At 29.6% G+C, this 16697-nt stretch overlaps 1 protein-coding gene across 1 annotated transcript; it reads right to left on the bottom strand.

Annotated features, from left to right (window-relative positions):
- Nucleotides 1-1852: 1852 nt before the first annotated feature.
- On the bottom strand, nucleotides 1853-15282 carry LOC110993321. The gene is made up of 5 exons (XM_022259531.2): nucleotides 15176-15282; nucleotides 8778-8886; nucleotides 6460-6651; nucleotides 4140-4392; nucleotides 1853-3836 (listed from the first exon to the last, which is right to left on the bottom strand). The coding sequence occupies exons 2-5, from the start codon at nucleotides 8867-8869 to the stop codon at nucleotides 3477-3479; spliced, it is 897 nt and encodes a 298-aa protein (XP_022115223.1). The 5' UTR covers nucleotides 8870-8886; nucleotides 15176-15282; the 3' UTR covers nucleotides 1853-3476.
- Between the last annotated feature and the right edge of the window lie 1415 nt (nucleotides 15283-16697).

Below are 16697 nucleotides of genomic sequence, written 5' to 3'. Positions count from 1 at the left end.
AATAATGTGGAATTCACTTATTTCGGTTAAGAATGAAAATGACAATTTTACATCTTAGTTGTACCAGAGTAAATTGCAAGTCAAAAGTTCCTGTTTATTTTTATTATTTGATGAAGAAATATATTTTTTAATTCTTTAAGGGAAAGGCAGAAAAATTTACATACAACGGGATATAAACTTATTTCCTGTACATTACTGGTTGTTACTTTTCTGATACTCCGCTGAAAGATAGATGAGTAAATTTGCTTCAATAACCAAGCATGTGATCCAAAAAATTCATAGAACTAAGAAATAAACGCAAATGGTGTGCCGGAAACTGTAAATAGCAACCCCAAAAACACGGTTAGCTGCTTGCCAATATGTGTTTAATTAATGATACTACAGTATCGGATCCATAAAAAAAACCACTATATCAATTCACTACTGACTCCACAAAATTTTTACCTCCGCAACGGCCTGCACTTTACCTATGTTTGACAACATTTTTAAAAGGAAATAATTGAATTAACCATATTATGCGCTACCTCTTTATTGATTCAAAAAGTAAATAAGTATGATTGCATCGTTCTATTCATAGATCTCTTTTCATCACGGCGTAAACAGAATTTGGCAAAAAGAGATACAGGATAACAACAGGATATATATTTTGAATAATCCTACATAGTATACTTTGTAAATTAATCGACGTAATGTAAAAAATATTTAACAGGGATGACAGGATGCATTTCTATCGAACCCCTCTTTGTGATACGGAATGTGCAAAGGGAGATGGTCAGGGTAAGATGATGTAGATCTTATCATCAAAAAATTTTTCATTATTAATGTTTCTTAGTAGCCAGTTCTAAACATTCTCAGTGTAAACCACTTATAAATACTATATATATATATATATATATACTTCTTATTATACTTCAAGTACAACATGTTTGGAATACAATAAAAATTAAAATTAAGTTATTAGCAGGAAGCACTGTCTTTTAGAAAATGTGCCTATCTTCTGTGATATGAACACTTTTTTCCTCTTTCACAATTTATTTATCAAAAATGAAATGTTGTCTAAATCAGCACATGCAAGAATAATATCTGAAATGTTTGATATTTTGATCTCCATTCCTCTCTGTAAGCAACTCTTCTCATCCCAAATCTACAACGTACTTGTTTTAGAATTAACAATATTATATTGATCTTCAGTAGCAGAAGGAGGGCTTACTGGTCGTAACGAGTAAGGTAGACAGGGCTACCCACTTTCACCATGTTTTTCGTTGTACACTCTTTGTATACATTTTAAATTGAGGCCACTCATCGGTAAAATAACGTTATGTAGCACACGTGATCATAATCTTCCAAATTACTCAGTAAAGTAACTAGTGAATCCATTGACAGTCAGTATTAAGATTGTAGATATAAAATGACTCAATCAAATATATAGGTACTATTACAGCAGGTAAATCAACTAACATTCGTACTAACCACTAACTGACGTGTGACTGATCTTGATTTAGATTTTCGTGATTCATTATTCCTTCACTCACAGTGGTAGCCTGAAAGAGATCGCTCGAAAGCGATAAGGCTTGCTAAGTTGCTCGCCTTTTCATTTAACTATGTTTAATTTGTATATTGTAATGTAACGAAGTATTAATAAAGAAATGTCAAACTATGCAATATTGATTGAAATATTATTTCTATGGAACTTACATAAACTTTAATCGAAAAACAGATGATTTTCTATTTCTATAGACTTCATAATACCGCACCTACTGACCATATCGTGCTCATCTACACATGATCCTCACAAAATAAAAATACAATTTTATGGAATAAATTTTAATAGAATATTTACAAAACTGTATAAAAATTACAATAATTATTTGGATCCGTTTAAAACTATAGGTACAAAAATATTTTCAGACAAGTCAACAATTTTCCATTATACACGTTAATGTATAAATAATAAACTATGGTAACTATAACATTAATATACAAATTGACAATACATATCAAATGTTAACACATTTAAAAATTTTAAACCATTCAGTCAAATTCTTATAAAGGGAAAATGTGCCACCAATACAGAAACCCGAAATTCTTACAAAGACACAAATCTTTATTTCTTATAAAACATGAGGCTAATATTTATTTATATCATCACAGGCTCATAATAATGTATGAACCCGTACACTACAATTTGGCAACTGTTCGCTCACATCATGCCAAGATTTGATATTTACAGTAATGAAAGCCTAACCGTTACCTAATTAATAATCTAAATTAACGTATATCTAAACATGTCACCTAAAATGTTTTATAAATAAAAAAAGGGTTAGTTTGATTTTTAAAACACAGAACAGTAAAGAAAATAACGAGTCCATATTAAATTACAAATTATGTTTTTCAGTCGTAATTTTTTCTTAATTAAGCGCATGAATTCTAAAGAATACTTTAGAATTTATCGTAATTATAACTGGTTCCAGAAACACAGAATTGTCTATGTACCTAGTATGGGTGTTATATCCAAAATACTAATTGTTGCTATTGCAATTATTTCTGTTGAAAGAAATGTCAATCAAAAACACTAATAATCTGGTGGCGCTACGACCTTTTTAGATCTAGCCCTCCGATTCCTATATGTGTTTCGTGATCATATTTTTTTCTTATAGGCAAGTAGGTAATCAGCCTTCTGTATCAGGCATGGTTCTTACACCAGTTACCTTCACAGTACGAACGAGTGTTAAATGTGCACATAGAAAATCCAGTGCTGCCCAGCCTAGGATCGAACCTATGACCTCAGGGAGGAGAGTCACACGTAGAATCCACTAGGCTGACACGCTCTGCAATAAAATACGTGACAAAAAAATACACATTCACGTTTTGTCATCAGCTGTTAAAATTGGCAGATATATATTTTTTTCAGTTTATACAATTGGTGAATCGATTTGATTTGAGAAAATACTTTATTTGAATAACCGGGGAAAATAATTAGTTTTAATAAGAAGGAAATGCTAACACACAGAAAATATATAAGGCCCAATACCCATGGGCTGTTTTATGTATTATGGATACACTGTACTAAAGACATTATAGTTTAACAAAATTGTAAATAGGTACAATGTTTGGTTGGGTTTCAATATACGTATTACGTATTTCCTCTTAATATAAAAATACCATATCAGCGTTTTGTAACAAGAAATAATAAGGTAATTTTTCCGAGAAATCGAATCTAGTTCAAGCCTTTATAAACGTACTCCGCCTTATTATAAAACTAGAACTAAAGTCAGTACCGCGTTTGTTACTATGGTGACGTTGTTGATTCTATATAAAAATAATGGTATAGCAACAACTATCGTACAATTTTTAGCCTATTATAAGACCGAAGAGCAAGACTCTTAGACTAGAACTGTCAAGATAAAATGTGAAATAGAATTTAAAAAATCAAACAACGATAACTACGAAGTTATTTGTCCTTTTGGAAAGTATGATCAATCAATATCAATACCCCTGAATGAACTAGTAAGAGTAGCAAACAACCCTTTGCTTGGCTTCTTTATTCTTTTCGTCTCGTCCGTTTTAAATATTTCCGACTCTATAAGCCATTCCCTATATTCAGTCTCCATGCTATGTTTCTGTTCCTCATGAAGGTCCTTGACTGATCGAAGTGGGCCGCCATAATCTTCGGGCAAGTATTCTACGTCTACTACGGAGGCTGGTCCTTCGGATGAGAAATTGAGAAGGTTATAGAGGTTGGAATGAATGAGGGGCTTGACTAAGCACATGACTTGATTGATGAAGGAAACTGTGTGTACTACGTGAATCTTTTTAAGGCGCGCTGGGTGGGCTACCTGAAATTTTAAAATTCGATTGAATACTAACGGGTTTTTTTTGTTTCACCAATATATTTGTACGGTTTTAGTATAAAAATAATGTTGTATTTAAAATATATTAATTATTCTTTTTTTACAAATTGTATTTTGCTTGTATTATGTATATGTATTGCAAAAATATATTTTTTTTATCTAACTACTTCATCCTACATTTATCTAATTTATTAGGCATTGAAACGTAAAACTACTACAATTAGATAGTTCGATATAATCTAAAGTATAAAGATAAACTAAGTGAAAATTCAATTAATTATTACTTACTTGTATATATTGCATAAAAGCTCTGAGTGCGGGTAGCGTCACTCTGGTCAAATGTCCAATACTACATCCTTTCATATCGAAAATCACAATATATCCCTCAGAGAGCCTGTCCACAGACAGTTTGATATCATTAAACATGCAGAAGACTCTCACTGCGTCTGCGAAGCACAATTTACTATAATCTGTGTCTGCCAGACGGTATAACAGGATATGGTGTCCTTCCGGTGTTACTTTAGGTAATGCCACCATTTGCCTGGAAAGTCAGGAAAATAAATAAAAAGATCGTGCTATATATGTAGAAGGAATTATACAAAGAAACAAATAATGTAGGGAGTTTTAAAATCCAGTTGCATGTTTAAAAAAAAGTGGAGCAATTGTAGGTGGGTTTTTAAAATTAAGTATATACCTAGAAGGTTATTTAAAGTCTTAGTACTGGCATAGTATTGGACAACTTAGGTATATGGATTTGAAGCCAGAATGTTCATACGAAATGCATTGTGTGCACCTATAACTTCCGTGTTACACAATATCATGCAACAATACTTTACGTTCTACAGACTAGTTCATACTAACTCGCCTTGTTCATTTTAACCGTTATTAAGCCTTCACTATAACGAACGTTTAAAGTTAGATACTTGAGACACATTAATTATGGAGTAAACGCCATCTCAATTATTTTAATTGTGCCTTATATGCTTATCAAGTTCTGTATAAATCAAATGTGCATGGTATGTTTCAGTAAGTAAAAAACGAGTTTACTATGTAATTAAATAGATGAATATATATACTGTGCTTGGATGTATACCATACCAATTTTGACTATATGTAAGTTTCTAAAATGTGGTTGTTTTTTAAATTGTTAAATATCCGCGTCTTTCTGTAAGCACCAAAATCGTCTAAGCTAAACTAAACACTTCACTCTCATAAAATGAAAACATAAGACCTTCCTTTAAAATTTGTATTGTATAATTTTGTAATTGTAATCTTTAAATAACAGAGTATAACAATGAAACAGAAACATTTGAACCAAATGCTACATACGTAAATACAGCTATTAAAATGTCAAATGTCAAGGAGCGGTAAAATTTCCACACAATTGTGTGAAACGCATTTTGGACTCATTAACGAATGATATTCTTAACTCTTTTTTAATTATGTATTGAAAATCTCGCCTTGAGAATTGTAAATGTTTGTTTAAGGAAAAATGGGTTTACTGTCCTTGAAAATAAATTTAAGATTGATGTACTAGATGATTCCTTATCCATAGGTTTCCTGTTTTAAGCATTCCTAGTGTATTAACTAAAGTTCTTATTTGGATGTATTCATCATGCATTGAATGAAAAGACAACTTGAGCTATATAGTATAAATAAACATTTATTATTAAAGATATAAACCAAAACAACTAATCGTCAACATAATAGTGGTTGCCTGGAAAACATCGCTCCAAAACGATAGGGTCGACAGTTCTCCTACTTTTTATTTACTTATTTGAATTGTACTTTTATTGTATGCTAGCAACAAAATGTTAATATATAAATAATTTACGAAGAAAAAGATTAATACGAAGCGCTATGATTGAATGTCCTTGCCAGACTTTGAGCGAATAAAAAAAGGAATATTCATCCAAAATAATAATTCAATAAAAATTTGCAGTATTCTAAATTGAACTAACAATAAAAATTTACATAACGTGCAATATGACCAGGTAACTTTACATATTCATACATATGATGACGAAATAAGCAACGTCGTAGTCAATCCTAGTAAAATTATTACAATTATGTTATAATACTATTAATTGTTATCATTTTTAATATAGTAAAGCTAAATTCAACAAAAAGTTTTTTATCTTTACAATTTTCCATAACGTACAGTAAGTGTAAGAGGCTTAACTTCAATTAGTTTAATTACTAATCATCACGAAACCGACACGAGATTGTTGAGACGTTGATAGCAACATGAATATTATTATAATTGCGCTTAGTAATTTAAATATTAATTATTGACAATCTCGCCTGGAGTATTGTAAAAGTATGTTTAAGGAAAAATGGGTAAACTGCCATTAGATTTAAGATTAATGTATTAGATAATTCAGACCAATATTATTTAAATAATAGTAAAAAAACGAAATGATATGTAAGAGTGCAACTACTCTTACATTTCATTTCGTTTTCTTTATATTGTAACATTGTACCTAGAGTAACGAAAAGATTAATGGTCTCTTTTCGTAAATAAAAAGGTTGATTTGAACTAATTGATTTTTTATGAATAAAGATATAGAATAAAGTCTATGAGTAATTCGTTAAAAAGACAACTTACGTCACTTCCAGAATGACTTTATTTTTTGGCAGCAAAGGATCACGCTGAGTAAAAAGTTCAGGCGTATTGTATCTTAGAGTAAAATATGCTTCTATAGTGGTTTCGGATTCCTTCACCTTGTAGTAGTTAGAGTGAAGAAAAAGTACAATGAACTCATCTGATATGTACGGCAAGTGTGGCTGACTTTTCATCCTGAAACATAACACAATTTATTAAGCATAATAACAAAACACACAAGTACAAAAAATACAACAGTATTTTTTGTTTTTTTTTTATGTAACATTCAGTAAATTTCGTCCTAAAAGCAGTGAACTGAAAAGGAATTTCGAACAAAAAAAATAATATACCACAAATAGTAGAGCTAAATAAAAATAACTAAGTGTTAATAATTCAATAAATAATAAAATAAAGTAAGGAAGAAATCAGACATATTTTCGGAAAAACAAATATGATGACAACCTTAAAAATCTGGTGAAAAAATGAAATTTAACTTAAGACTTTTAATTCTTTGTTATTTCTTATAGCTTAATATCTTGTAAATGTTTTCCGTAAACCTTGAAGAAAATTATAATAAGCCCCAACAAAAAATACAATCAGGTATAACATAGCGACATAAACGGTACTTTAAAACATATTATATTGTCATTAAATCCGGTTCAGCTTCTCTTGGTTAATTTAAGGAGACTTTTTTATCCTATGTTAAGTAGGTTTAGCATTTATATTTGTTTATATTGTTCAATTAAGCGTTAAGTTACCTATACATATTATAATATAACCAGCCAGTTGACCTTCGTAGTCATCGGCTAATTTGAAAGAGGAAAATTTAATAGAAGGATGCAAAAGCCAAATGACAATTAACTCTTGTCTGTATTACAAATATTATGTCAATATATAAATGCGACTTTATTGAACTGTAATATTGATACAGTCTCGAGTAAGCACGTTATGTTCGGACAAAGATATTAAATTTTATAACCCAGGTAATATATAAGCTATCTTATGTAGCAATTTTAGTTTTTACATATATATACATAGGGAACGATCGTCACGTAAACCAGTGTGTCAGTTACAAAAGGATCCGTCAAACAAGACACGAATTTGGTTTTTTATTATTCTGTCAGAAATAATCTTTTTAATTTAAGCGTGACAGTGATATAAAAGCGTATAAAATTATATTTTAATAAGATGGTAAGTGCGCCCTTACACATTTTTATTAAGAAAATTTACAAGAACTCGTTTTTCTTAGTTTCTGGCTATCAGCGAATGAGATTATGTCCACAGTACAACCAGTATGCAATAACTGAACGGTAAATAATAAGTAAATAAGTACCTACTGGAGAAAGTATGAACGGATATTCCATTCACTGTTTACATTGACGTTTTCTCGTGATTACTTATTTGGATGTTCCTTTTTTTTATATAATAATTGTACTCATTGTCATAGTTTCGCTATTTACTTGTGAGGAAGTGCTAAGTGAGGAAGGTAACAATTGTTTTATGCAACAGTTGTCATTTTTTATATATACGTCGTTAATAAAAAAAAATATATATATATATGTAATAAAATAAATAAATAATAAATTAATTGAATTAAATTATTATTATAATTGATTTTAAATTTTATGAAAAGAACTAAAGTTAGATCCAACCCAAAAAAAATTAGAACTTTTTAAAATATATATTTGTTTATATTTGTTTGAATTAAAACTCCTAAATATACAACGTTGAATAAGATAGCTATTAGCACAATAGATTTATTTCTTATTTAATAAAATATAGATATTGCGCTCGCTCGTGCAATAATATACTTTCAAATTAGATGATCGTAGTAGAAAAATCCGTTTAAGTAGCAATCTCAGATGGCATATGTAAACCATAAAAAAGACTTTACAATTATTGCCTGCACCTACATCATAATCTCTTTATTTTTATTCAGGTTATTTCTGTTATCTATAGGACCTATATAAATCGTACTTGTCCAAATCGCGTAACCTAACCTTGAAAGTCGTAGGTGCTTAAAACGTAACAATTATCTAAATTTGCTTTTATCAAAGTATTGTATAATCGTACCTCTATTATCGTTTTGTATAACGCAGCGAATTAATAAATAAAAAGTACAAAAATCAGTTATGGAAATATACTTGATCATTATAATCCTATCACTATATTTTTAAACGTTACCTTTATTATTTTATTTTTATTTTAGGCTAGCCAGGACACCTGTAGTAATTGGTATTTCAAAGTGTATGAAGACTATACAATTTTAAAAATCAATTCCTCATCTATATACTTCTATGTTATTTAAATAAAATTCTTACCATTCTCTCACTTCCTGTATAACGTCGTCGTGTCCCTCTGGAAATGGTTTTAAACCGTATAGGAACGGGTGGGAATATTTCGTCGCCGCCATTTCTCTGCGCGGTGACTCTGAAATTATTAACAGTTAGATTATTATTATATAGGTTAGGCTAGGTATAGGTTATTAACAGTTGTAGCAGTGGTTTGTATAAAAATCACAAACACAGGCACAAATCCTTAGTTTAGTAGCCTTAGTCAACTTTCAATTCATGCATTGCAACTGACATTCCACAAACTTATAAACGGAATGAGAAATTTTTATATATTAAAGTTGTTAGGGCCAAGAAATATATATATATAAAATGTATGTAAGTAATGTATTTCTCGGCCCTGCCACAGACACTCAAAACTTTATTATCATACGAAAAGACGCTCTTGTTAATTCATTTCTTAAGAATTATTTATGTAATAGAAAAAATAATGTAAATATATAATTCCGTATATATTTCCATTATTATTAGAAAATAAAATATATATCTATATTTTATTTTCGGTATAAGGTTATTGTTGGATGTGAATACTACCAACTCATTTTTCAAATTAATTTTGCCAATATTATAAATTGAAGACAAATAATAAACGAAAATAATTAACAGTAAATCGAATTAGATGATAATTTACTCGACGATACCACAGGTTAAGTTTATATGTCACTGCAATTAAAATTCAATAAAGAAATATTGCTTTATAAATCAAATCACTACGCAATTTATTCATTTTCCTCATGTAATATATACTGTCAAGACGAAGGAAGAAGGTCTGTTTCACAATGTATGGATAAAGTGCCAAATAGCTATGCAACACATAAGTTATTCGGAAGATAGGAAATTTCTTCGGAAGTTCCGAAGAAATTTCGCGCTACCTGACAGTCGTGAAACGCAATACTAGTGTTTATCCTACCAATAAGTAATAAATAGCTTATTTGGAAATATACATTTATATATAATATGCCTGGTACTTAAATATTTTATGGTCTCCAATTCCCACATAAGGAATAATATTATCTTGTACACTTCAGTCCCAGAAACTCCTAGCAGATGAATTGTTTTGGTAATTATTAAAAACAAAAATATTTTACATAAATATTTATTTTTAATAAATAAGACACATACTTATATAAAAGTAAATGCAAAACCTATAATATAAGTCTATATGTCAAGATAAAAATATTTGTTACGCAGTGCAACTCCTGACGAAGAAATTTGCAGTTAATATATACACCAATAAGTCCGAACTGTGGTTCGGTTTTGTTCGCTTTTGTTGCGGTTTAAGATAAAATATAAAAGTAAAATTTTTCTTTTATATGTCTTCTTAATAAAATTAGAAAAAAATGTTTGATTGATTATCTGTTAATAGTAAAGTAAAAAAATAAACTTTATTCAAAACAAATAACATAATACATAAAAATATACCTAATAACTAACCTTAAAATTTAATTATAAAAAAATATTATTAAAAGGAGTCCCTTTAGGTATGGTTCCGAAGATACTGGCAGCGTTCGCTCTTTGAATAGTAAAGTAAAATAATTTATATAAAACGAATGAATAATTGGAATAGTATTTATTTATTTAATTATTTTTATCCAAAGGACAGTTTGATAGACTTGAATAATGTGGTACATATTTAAATTCGCTTCGCAGATAAGATAGCACCTGAGGTCATGAATCATATTACAGTTGCGAGTTCGATATTCCATTACGTGGTCAGGGTCAATCCGTGACCACACGCCCACTTGACCAACAAAGGTCATTGTCCGTCAGTCTGAACATTAACATTTATTTGACCTAATGCAACAGAAATTTTCAGAACCATCAATTTCTTAAAAGAAAAATATCCCTCGAAATATCTGCATATTACACTAATTATATAATATAACATGACGTATATACGTAAAAGAAGAAAAAACAAAAACTCTTTCTAGCAGGAGTCATTAACATTTATAAAACTTATGTGTGCGAACACCTCATAGTATTTGATGTATTGCGCAGTTACGGCAGGTGTAACATAAAATATATTGTTATCATTCCAACACTGCACGCCGGAAGTATTCGTCTGTTTGGCCGGAAGTTTGACTAAATGACGTTAAAACAGTTATCGATTATTTATTAAATTAATGTACATTTAATAAAGATAAACGTAAAATATAACTCGTAGTTAAGTGGTTTGTCTTTTCATCAGTATCTATAAAGTGTAAAAAGGCTAAAAAAAAGTGGCAATCAATAATGATAGAGGCTATATAACTTTACGAAGAAAGTGTGATTTTATAATTTTGAAAACAGAAAAATCATTTGATGTCGTAATACTTCACTTTCTTTTTAGTTGGGCTCATCATAAATAATAACCTGACAAATTCTCACCGTGACTGGCCGACACACGTTTTTTGGAATTCCAATAATGCAATTAATTGTTTGTATATTAATTGGTGATACGGCGATATCATTCAGTAAAGTGAAACAGTGATAATTTAAAGTAATTGTAGTCCTAAATGTTAATTTTATTTTGACACCTTTCAGTGTACATGTACTTTTTAATAATTTTAAAGAAAAGAAAACTCGTGTGAAAATTCGCTAAGTTGAATTTATGTCATTACACTTACCACCTATTGTTCAAGTATGAAAATAAACCAGACCTACTTCATACCTTCTAAAACCGGATTATCACCGGTTTGACAGGTGAACAATGCAATACCTACGCATAAAAAATATCACTCTTTAACACGAAAGTGCAATCATAAATTCGTAACAGAGAAAACTTGTTACGGTACTAGAATTCGGGCATCGTACGATGTTACGAAATAGTCAACCATGCGTGTCCACACGTAATGCCCGGCATACACTACAATCAGAAAATTATTTGGCTGAAATAGTTAAAATATCAGCGTTACATCAAATCTTTGCTTATGTAGGTGTACTTCAAATCAAAATCATTACAAATACGGATTAAATATATGTATTTTATTTTCATCAAATTAAATAACAACTATTAATGCAACAGTTAGCTTTGATTTATATATAATTTAAAAAAGTGTTAGAATATTGCATATGTTAATTAATGAAACGCCATATTAATAGTTCTTATAAATACATAAAATATTGCCTAAAATTTAGTTTCAAATTAAGTTTTTATAATGTTAACAGGCTTCATGTGACGAATTTAGCGCGCTTACAAACAAGCATGATATTTTTATATCATATAGATGAATTAAAGGATCATTAAAATAGTATAAGTAACTCATTTTTTTGTATCCGATTGCCAAATTTTTTATTTATATCATTTAATTATAGAATAACTGTGAGATTATTCTGTTAAAATTTAGAAAATGTACAGCAAAGACTTTGTAGAACTATAGATTATAAAATAAATATAGGCTTTATCGTTTTAAATCAATGTTAGAGTAGTATAGCTATAACACATTTGTATTTTTTACGATGTATAAAATTGTAATTATCAATGAGAAATTTAATAATATCAGGCGGACATGGGAAAACAATCAATGAATGATTATGAATGTGATTATACGCGCAACCTGTATTAAAGAATAAGTAGAAAGTCCAATGAACCGTTTTAAGATTACTCCGACCGTTGTACCTATATATACCGGGACCGCATTTTTAAGCGATTATATATCATAAATTCTCGTGTCACAATGTTCGTTCCCATACTCCTCCGAAACGGCTCGACCGATTCTTATGAAATGTTTTCATTCAGTGGTTCTGAGAATCGGCTAATATATATCTTTCAAACCCCTCAGTGATATGATAACCCAACCAAAAATGTAGGCTAGGTTCGCGGGGGAAGCTAGTAAATATATATATATATATATATATATATATATATGCGTACATAATACTCAATTTTAAGATTCTTTCATTTTTTTACTTTCCTTACCTTACTTCTTTTAATTCCTATTGCAAAGTACACTTGAAGTAAAGTAATTATTGCCATGTATTTTTACTTATAATACGATGAGGAATCTTAAAAAGTATAAGAGCAGTCAAGCAACTTATGCATGCTGTATTTGATTGCTCTAAAGACTAAACATGAGAGTGATAAGAGATACTGTGGGATAAAAGACTTTTGTTGAAAAAGTGTACAAATTCATACTATTTTTAAGAACAGTATCTATATTTGATATATATCGTCTGATCTTCTTGATCTATGGAAATTGACAAGTACTCCGTAATTAAAAGTGAAATTATCACTCGTTTCAGAATTTAACAAAAAGAATATGATCATAACAGTACTGTCTGTAGTAAAGTGTATATGTATGTTCATCGGAATTCAAGTCCCTTTATTCAACACACATCCGCGTCATACAAACTCACTTTCTACAGAGAAAGTACCTAATGCCATAGAACACATGAAATAGACGCATAATCGAGACAATAATGATATTGAAGCTATAGAGTTGTACACTCTAGACATACTAGAGAATATAATATAGTGATAAAATTCATAACAAAGAATAGATCTAAGCCTCGTCTATTTGTTCTAATAGTAGATAAATCTCCTAAAATTTGCAAGAAAGTGTTAGTTGAATTATTTGATTGTGTATTTTTAATTAATTATTTTCAGTTTGTAAATATATAGATAGAATTAACTAGGAAGTTGTCAACCTGGCTTATTTATTAGCAAATTTAATCAAATGTAGAGGTCATAGCATCACATTAATTATATATTACTAGCTATTTTTAATTAGGATTAAAATTGTCTGAACATGTCTGGTCTGTCTGATATTTTCTAGAACATTCTATACCTTGTTTTGTATTTATCCTTATATATATTGTATTTTATATTAGTCGCACTTTCTGTTAAGAGATCTCTTGTAATTTCTTTTTTTTTGTTTGATTAGATATCGCCAATTAACTGTAGAGCTACTTTAAAATATACTTTATCAAATTTACTATAATATCCAAACATCTCTTAACTTAACAAACTTGATAGATCTCTTTTCTATGGGTCTTATGAGCCTAGGAATTCTAAGTATGTCATGGCGACTTTAAATGGTATTTGCTTACATAGTACTACGTTAGTATGCAAGAATATGAAATATGATAATGCAGTGATTATGTAAGAATAAGTTAATCAAAATAAATTTTTACCACTTTCATTTTATAACGAACTCATAAATTATTAGAGGCACACCACTCCTTTATCATTTTCATCGTTAGTTATAAGTTAAAACATAATAAATAATTTTCGGACTGTAAATTCGGCTTGCAATATATTGTGTCAAAGTAAATACTCTTCGGAAGCTAGAAAAAACATCTGAATATAATACCTATTTCTATTATAATCACATACTGATTGTCTATCGTTCTTACAACTTTCTTAAGGAACTTATAATCTCTCTATTTAGAAATGCAGACAAGACCAAATTTATATAAGAAGTAGTTAATTAATGTAAATTTAATTACTCACGTGGTACAACAGTAGAAATTATACTGACGCAAACATAATGGTGTATATTTAATTTATACAATACTAACTGAAATAATACCCGTCAGCTTTAGAGTTATCGTTATTATTATTATATTATCATCGCTGAACATTATCAGTCACGCTAGCCGTAAGAATTGTATTAAGTTCTTAACTATTAGCATTAACAAACTACGGCTGCTTATTTGCATACTTGATACAGCGATCCTAAAAATTCTCTGTCCGAGAAGGGTTAAGGGACTATTAAGAGGGTAAAGCTTTCAAGGCCATCCAAGTAGCAGTAGTTTAAGCATAACAGTACTTTAAATAGTGACTCTGGCATACTAACATTATAAGACAGACAGACGTAGGTCAGTACAATACATTAAAGAGCTAAAAATATAGACATCTAAAAAGCCTACTGACGTCCAAAAATAACTTAATAATAATTGTAATTATGTACATGTTTTACAAAAATTATATTTGTTAATTAGGTAATTGGACGTTTTTGTAGCGTGACTAATAAAAATCACCAAAACAGCATAGATAATCAAACTGTAAGTAGCATGTTTGGATTTCTTCATTTATAATAAAGGAAAATATTCTTATTAACTCTTATTAGCCACTACTCTTGTCTATATATACTATGTTAGAGAGTAGAGTTAGAGGTATATATGTATATATAATACAAAATTACATACAACAAATTACACGCTCTCCTAAGTAAAAGGTTCTCTTTAAGCGGAGCGATACCGTTTTTGATTTCTATACATTTTTTTTTAATTAATCGTATTATTTTATCATCTACATTCTTCATTTAGTAAAGTTCAATCAGTGCATATTTCTTTTGCAAAACCATTGGTATTTTTACAAATATTTTTCGCAAATAAGCAAAATTTGTATTTTATATAAATAATTTTTTTCATATTATAATACTTACTTCAAATTAATTCCGTGTGTAAAAATATTATCACAAAACGGTTTTTCACTCGGACTAAAGACGTATGCACCGTGAAACATACAGATCGCAACTGAATGCCATTAAGGCTTGATAGTACAAGCCTTGTGTAACTACACAAAAAATGTTAACTTTCTAACTACAAATTTGCGAATCCGTCGATACCAGGTGCTTGAGTCATGATTTAAATCGTATGACTTGACGAATATTTACTATATCTATATATTATTGGGTAAAATTCTGGATAAGGAGATGGTAGGGTGATTAAGAATAATAAAAGCCAGACTGATTACTACAGAAATGTATTTCCTATACTACTACATAGAATGATCTATTATATATTTTAATCTATAATATAGTCAATATACTAGAATGGAGAACAAAGCCAGAAACATACCAGATATGTTTGCAAAGATAGAAGTATTTAATTTTTGGCAATGTATTAACCGCATCTGTATTTTTAATTATTTTCTTTTAACTATATAGGGCCCGCTTTATTACGATGTTTTTTTATATAATCAAAGGTTGAAATAATTATCACCAGGATTTACAAATAGCGAAAAATAATAATTTAAATTAATTTCGCATAGTATTTCACTAGAGGAAATATTTTGATCGGCAATCTATCCCTATTTACTCGAAGCATGCGAAATTGTGAATTTGCTATATTATAAGAAACACGATTAAGGCACTATTGACATATATTTATAGGCGATTCTTCTTCTTATCCGATACATTCTTGACAGAGCGGTCGTGATATGTAATAGTGGTAAATGGTAATAGAAGGGGCAGATATGATGCGCTTCACGTCGTTCCGCCATCGTTGCCTATTAGGCGATTATGTGAGTCTGTAGGTAGGTAAAAATATTATTATTTTTTAATTATTTATTTATTTCCTAATTTCCTATTTTTACAGTAACTTAATAGAACTAAATATTCTATACTCTATAAATATGACGACCTTACTTCAATCATTTTTATCGCTCTCACTGTACTGTACGGCTCCCGGGTTATCGGGGTGCTTTAATTAATAGGTTTAAAGACTTTCTCAAAACAGACAAAAATGCCACTTACCTGAGAAACAATACTTCAGGTAACGTACATGCAACAGACCCAAAAGTAAAAATTCAAAAAATTCAAAATTCAAAGTTTATTTATTCATGTAGGTAACAATGTACACTTATGAACGTCAAAAAAAGAAATATTAAATGAATTTAATTTTACATTTACTGCCAGTTCTCAAATCAAGGGCGTAGAACGGAAGAGAAGAACTGGCAATAAACTCTCCGCCACTCTTTTTAATCGCCAAGTTTTTTTTTACACAATGTTTGTAAGGAGCTGCAACCACTACACCATGTTCCATATGACATATTGAGTAATAAAGAATAAAAAAATCAATTAAAAACAAAGATTTGTCCTCTATCAGCAGGAGGCATGGTGAAATAGGAGCACGCACTTACATACTCGTGAGAACAACACGCAAATACGTAGTATAAACAACTAA

The sequence above is a fragment of the Pieris rapae genome, chromosome 3 (genome assembly GCF_905147795.1).
Source record: "Pieris rapae chromosome 3, ilPieRapa1.1, whole genome shotgun sequence".
Taxonomy (NCBI): domain Eukaryota; kingdom Metazoa; phylum Arthropoda; class Insecta; order Lepidoptera; family Pieridae; genus Pieris; species Pieris rapae.
The sequence above is the reverse complement of the archived record's forward strand: the minus strand, read 5'-3'. Positions and strand labels throughout refer to the sequence as shown.